General features: G+C 38.8%; 1 protein-coding gene across 2 annotated transcripts in view; it reads right to left on the reverse strand.

Moving 5' to 3' along the window:
* Vwde (von Willebrand factor D and EGF domains) overlaps positions 1-6,489 on the reverse strand; it is a 64,377-nt gene that overhangs the window by 55,494 nt on the left and 2,394 nt on the right. For both annotated transcript variants that reach the window (XM_029556886.1, XM_029556885.1), the window contains exon 2: positions 2,084-2,268. In XM_029556886.1, coding sequence (XP_029412746.1) covers positions 2,084-2,268 — 185 coding nt within the window. The remainder of the gene's footprint in view (positions 1-2,083; positions 2,269-6,489) is intronic.

Genomic DNA, 6,489 nt, shown 5'->3' on the forward strand with positions numbered 1-6,489 from the left:
GTTATGGGAGGAGTTGGAGAGGAGGGAGTGGGCATGAATTTGATCAAAACACCTTATCTGCATGTATGAAATTCTCAATAACTTTTTTTAGTTGGAAAAAAAATTACCTTTAAAAATTGCACAATATATGATTATTCAGAGGATAATCATGAATATGGTGATCACCTTGGACATAGTTCTTAATTACTGCAATGATGGTACAGGCTTCATAATACAACAGAACTCCACTTATGCCTGGACCTGGATGGTCCTGGCTTATGAGTTATGTGGAGACTTGTGACATGGGGAAAGGATTAATGCTGTGGTAACATTACAAGTCATGCCCTCTGAAGGTAATGTGATTCAAACTCTCTGCATCCATATCTTTATAATGAGGTGCCTCCTGGCTACCACAAAGCCTCATTCCATAATCAAGTAAGGTGCAAAATAAATGTCAGATTCAAATCCTTTCTCACCATTTTCAACACATAATGAAGCGTGCTGTAGTAACAGACTTCGTCCTTTAAAAACTTTAGACTTAGTCTCTTTCCTTAGAGCATGTAGACAGGAATATGGTAGCAATAACAAGAGTTGAAGAACTGGTAACAAGTTTCATAAATAAAGATGTCAGTAAGAGCAGCTGAATGGGGAGAGTTCATGAATTAGGGTGAGTTTGCATTTGAAAATCACGATTCAGACATCTCAGTGGAAATGCATGGTAGCTGAGGAACACGAAAAATTATTCATATACTCTGCATTTATTTTCCTCATGCTTATCCTTTGAGGAAATTTGGAAGAAGATATGCTACTCAAAGCTTCTTGTGTAAGCAAAGCCACTTGGGCTTATTCATTAGACAATGTTCCCAGGATAAGAAGACTAGGAAGCACTGCACACTATGCTCAAGAGAGTGAGCTTCGAGAAAAGTTAAGTATCAGAAAAATACGTCTCATATGAGTCAATATATGAAAGTTCAAAAATGTGTCTAGGTCTGTAGCTCAGTGGTATAGTGTTTGTCTAGCATGTGTGAGGCCCTAGTTTCAATCCCCAGTACTATAAGAAAGAAAAAGTGTAAAAGCAGCAGAATTAAACGTGATGTGCCTGAAAGACCCATGTTTGCCTCTTCACAAGTACAAAAAAATAAGGCATGTTGGCTACACACAACAGTGAGTTTGAGGAACAGAAATCAAGGCCCTGAGTTTCATAGGCATTCAGAATATTGAGTTTGTAGCAAGTACACTCTCTCTGGCTTAGGGCCAAGAAATACTTGGAGGCTGGGGAAAATGGCTAAGTTGGTAAAATGCTTTCTGCACAAGCCTGGAGACCTAACTCCAAAGTCCACCAAAAAATAAAATAAATAAAAAAAGGAAAGCCAGGCATGGTAAAAATCTATATACCCCAGTACAAGTAAATCTGGAGGGTCCCTAGAATCTTCTGACCAGCCACTAGAGCATCACTGACAAGTTCTAGGCTCAGGGAGAAACCTTCGCTCAAAAACAAAATGGAGAATAATTGAGGAAGATACCAAACATCAACCTCCGACCCTCCATATGCACATACACACACACACACACACACACACACACACACACGCTTGTACATCTATATACATACCCACATACACATAGAGGATACACATGAATACATATATGTGTTGTATTACAATATATTTGAAAATTTCACTGCCAGGTAGGGTTCTCAGTAATGCAATAGATAATTGACTTCTAGGTTTTGAGCCATCAGAGTCCATAGTTATGAAAGAAAATATCAGGTAGCAGCACACAGGCACTAAAACAGAACTTCTACAATATTGCCTGTTGGCAGGTTACTTGTAAAGTACATGAGCCCTAAAAAAAATGCTTATGTTTAAAATGTGTCTTCTTGACCTGCTAATGCCTAGGAATATAGTTATCCTACATAATTGGGGAAAAATTATTTCTAATAGATTAGGTTCTAGGGCTGTGAAAACTATATAAGATATTGTGGTTCAAAACACAGACCAAATGAAAGATAATGGCACTATAGCTACCATCATTAAACTATGTAATACAGGAATACTTAAAATTAACTCAGTTTAATATAGAATGAAGGTTTGTTGAAAAGTACCTCGACACATTTGGTTGGCATCTCAGCAGGTCTGTCAAAGATGAAAAAGCGGTACCATCCCGGGGTGAGAGAATGGTCACAGATCAGGTCTTGATCAGCTAACTGCTGGAGGTGCATTGAATCAAAGTGAACACTTCTGTAAGGACTCTGAAGAAACTGGTGGCCTCCGGGAGAGCACTCCTGAGCTAGACAAAAAGATAGGCATTTCTACATCATGTGCTATGTTCACTATCATAGCCAGATCTTCAATTAAAATTGATTCCCCAACGAAAAATAAAGTATACTCACTAATACACAAAAAAATCATCTAAAACATCAGAGATTCTTACCAAATGAAAGAGGACTTAACTTTCCAGAAATACAGTATAACGACTCAAGACTCATAAGAGTATAATTTTGAAGTACTTAAGCATTAAGATCTTTACTTACATTTATTTGATTTGAACAGACCAATAGAGTTCAGTGCTCTTGAGTTGGATTTGTTTATTGTGATGGCAAGTCATCAACATCCTCTAGTCCTCTAGGTTAAAATGTCATGATTTGGACTGGAGAGATGGCTGGACAGTTAAGAGCACAGCAAAGCTCTTGCAGAGAACCCAGGTTCAATTCCCAGCACCCACTCACATGGTGGCTAACAACCACCCGTAACTCCAGTTTCAAGGGAATCCAATACCCTCTTCTGACCTCTGTGGGCAGTGCACAGCACAGGTGCCCTTACATACATACAGGCAATACACCCATACACATAAAATAAAAATAGTGAATAAAATATTTTTAAATAAATAAAATAAAATGTCATGACTGGCCTTTTTAAGCAATTTTTTCTCTATGTACCAAAATCCTATCTCTGTCAGATAACAGAACATAACACATTCAACTAATGTTTTAATGTCAATCTAATTTTTGTAATTTGTGAAGTGCTCTCTTAAGTTTCCCACATTTATTGAAAGATTTCAGGAATCATCACAAAGGGTCTTGTTCCTCCATCAATTGAAATTTTTCAGGAAGAATTTCACCCCCATAGTTCTAATAGTTTTGAAATCTGCAATCTGAAAACATCAGATAAATATTTTATAAAATAAGTGTATCATTTCATTTAATTTCAAATCAATTCTAACATCCTTCAACAAAAGAACATTGCACTTGGTTAGAAACTAAAGAAATTATTTTTAAATGGTATTAGTAATGAGATTTACACAAATTATTGAAATATATTTTAAATATTTTATTTATTATTTTTATTTTACATGTATGAGTGTATTGCCTGCATGTATATAGTACCCCTGTGTTGTGCAATACTCAGGAAGGTCAGAAAAAGCTGTCGAATTCCCCTGGAACTGGAGCTATGGATGGTTGTTAGTTACCATGGGGATGCTGAAAATCTGACCCGGCTCCTCTGCAAGAGCAGCCAGTGCTCTTAATCACTGAGTCACAAAACAAAGGTAACAATTGTAGGGGACATTGTGCATGACATCATCAATAATAAAAAACTCTATAACATTTAACTGAAGAATCTATTTACTTAAATTATTTTTATTCCGTATTAATTGGAACACAATTATTAGTTAATATAAATAATACCTTCTATTTAAATTTTATTTCACATTTCTTTTCTTAAAAAGGTATTTGTCTTGCCTTTACTTCCCTGGGCTGCCAAACCTCCCGTGTCCTGATGCCAGCACCTTTCCTGGGTAAGTCCAGTGCGCCCACTGCACCTTCACTCCCCAGCCTCATTCACCCTCCTAGCCCAGGTACTGGCCCATTTCTTGTCTTGGCACCCACCCCAGACGCCAGGGCTAACCTCTCGGCCCAGAGCCACCACTGCTTCCTGATCCTTTGCATCAACCCAGTTCCAACCTATGGTCCCCAGGAGCCCTCTGGACCTGGTCCTGCCCTCACCCCCTTTGCTTCCTTGGGCTGCACAGCCTCCAGTGTCCTGGTGCCAGCACCTTTCCTGGTTAAGTTCAGTGGTGCCCACTGCTCCTTGACTCCCACAGCACCTTTTACCGTCCCAGCTGCCCTGCCACATCTCTCCTCCTAGCCTGGGTACTGGCCCATTTCTTGTCTTGGCACCCCAGACATGGGGCTAACCTCTTGACCCAGAGCCACCAGTACTTCCTGATCCTTTGCATCCAGACCAATCCAGTTCCTCCCAATAGTCCCCAGGAGCCCTCTGAACCTGGTCTTGCCCCACCTACTTCCCAGGGCAGCTCAGTCACCAGTTTCCTGGTGCTAACATCTTCCCTAGGTGGGTAGGGTGGCTGCCCACCTTGACTCCCCCAGCCTCATTCACCTCCCAGCTCCCCTCTTAGCCTGGGTACTGGCCCATTTCTTGTCTTGGAACCGGAGACTCCTGGACTGACGCGCTAGGCCCGGAATCCCAACTGCTTCCTGATCCTTTGCATTCAGACTCCCGGTAGTCCCCAGGAAGGTGCCGCCTGCATGGCCTCTTCCCACCTACACAGCCACTAGCTTCCTGAGACCAGCATCTTTCCTGGGACCTGCTCCCAGGCCAGCCCAGCCCCCAAATTCCTGAGGGCAGCATCTTTCCTGAAGACATCTAGTCCTTACAAGAAAGCGTGAGAGCAGCTGAGCCTCATCTCACTTGGGCCTCTGTGGAAACTCCTGAAGACAAAAGCAATTTGGCCACTCCAATATAAAATCAAAAGAGAGAACCTGAAGCCTAGACCAACCAGCTTTTCACACCAAACAAGTAAATCTCAAAGGCACATAAAGTTTACAAAAAGAATCAGACCTAAACTCAAAAAAGGAAGGCTTGACTCTCACACAAGAATCAGAAACTATGAAAAAAATTCACATGTCAAAGTCACAAAGAAAAAATAATAACATGAAAAACCAAAATAATATATCCTCACCAAATATCAATAGTCCTTTACAGGAGTACAATGAGAGCCCCCTAGAGATAACACAGGACATGGAACTAAAAAGAACAGTTATAAACATGATAAAAGAATTCAGTGAATTTAAAGAACACACAAACAAAATAATCAAAGAACTGAAGGAAGATAGGAATAAACTTCTGAATGAACTCAGAAAAGAGTTAGAAATATTGAAGAATACTTAGGCTGAAATGAAGAAGGAAGTGAAACAGTAAGCCAATTAGAAACGACAGGAGAAAGCCTCACCAATAGGATGAATGAAATGGAAAACAGAATATCAAGACTGGAAGATAAAGTGGAGAAATTAGATCACTCAAGCAAAGATTATGAAAAACTTAAGAAAACAGAAGAATGGAATATGCAAGAATTATGTGACACCATAAAAACACCAAACTTATGAATCATAGGCATACAGGAAGGTGAAGAATCTCAAGCATATGGTATAGACCAGATCTTCAACAGGATTGGAGAAGAAAATTTCCCAAATTTAAAGAAAGACATGCCCAGAAAAGAAACTCTCCACAGCACATCATAGAGAATACACTAAATGTACACAACAAAGAGATAATACTGAAATCTGCAAAAGAAAAACAAAAAGTCACATATAAAGGAAACCCCATTAGGATTACAGCTGACTTTTCAGTGTGAACTATGAAAGCCAGAAGAGCCTGGACCAAAGTATTCACAGTTCTAAATGACCACAGATGCCAACCCAGATTACTTTACTCAGCCAAAATGTCTATTATAGTCAAAGGGGAAAGAAAAGTCTTCCATGACATAAATAGGGTGAAGGAATTCATGTCCACAAAACCAGCCCTCCAGAGAGTTCTGGAATCAATACAAAGAGCTGAAAAAAAGATGACTATACACAAGGGGTTACAGAAAAAATTCAATGAAGGTGTAACTGTGGAAATGCACAGTTAGATCAAGAATGTGAACAGAAATAAAAATGACAGGATTCAATACACATCTTTCATTAATAACTTTAAATATCAAAGGACTGAACTCCCCAGTCAAAAGACACAGACTAAGTGAATGGATTAAGAAACAAACCCATTCTTTTTGTTGCTGCAAGAAACTCACTTGCTTTCAAGGACAGGCATCTAAACGAAAAGCTTAAACTCTGAATGGTGGTACAAGCCTTTAATCCCAGCATATAGAGCATGAAGCAGGGAGATTAAGAGTTCTGGCCAGCCTGGGCTAGATAGTAAGAAATTAAATATAATTAATTAATTAATTAATTAATTATTTAATTAAAATACTACAAAAGAAACAAAGCAAAAGAATAATCACAACATAAAATGGGAAAAATATTTGAAAATTATATATCTGATAAGAGAATTGAATCTAAAATATAGAAAAGGTTCATACAATTTTTAAAAAAGGTTAAGAACTCAGTTTTTTTAATGACAAAGATCCAAGTGGGGATCTCTCCAAAGAATATATACAAATGTCAATATGTACATAAAAATGCTTGAAATCATCTATAATCAGGGAATGCAAATC

This window comes from Nannospalax galili, unplaced genomic scaffold, assembly GCF_000622305.1.
Source record: "Nannospalax galili isolate Female #2095 unplaced genomic scaffold, S.galili_v1.0 scaffold787, whole genome shotgun sequence".
NCBI lineage: Eukaryota > Metazoa > Chordata > Mammalia > Rodentia > Spalacidae > Nannospalax > Nannospalax galili.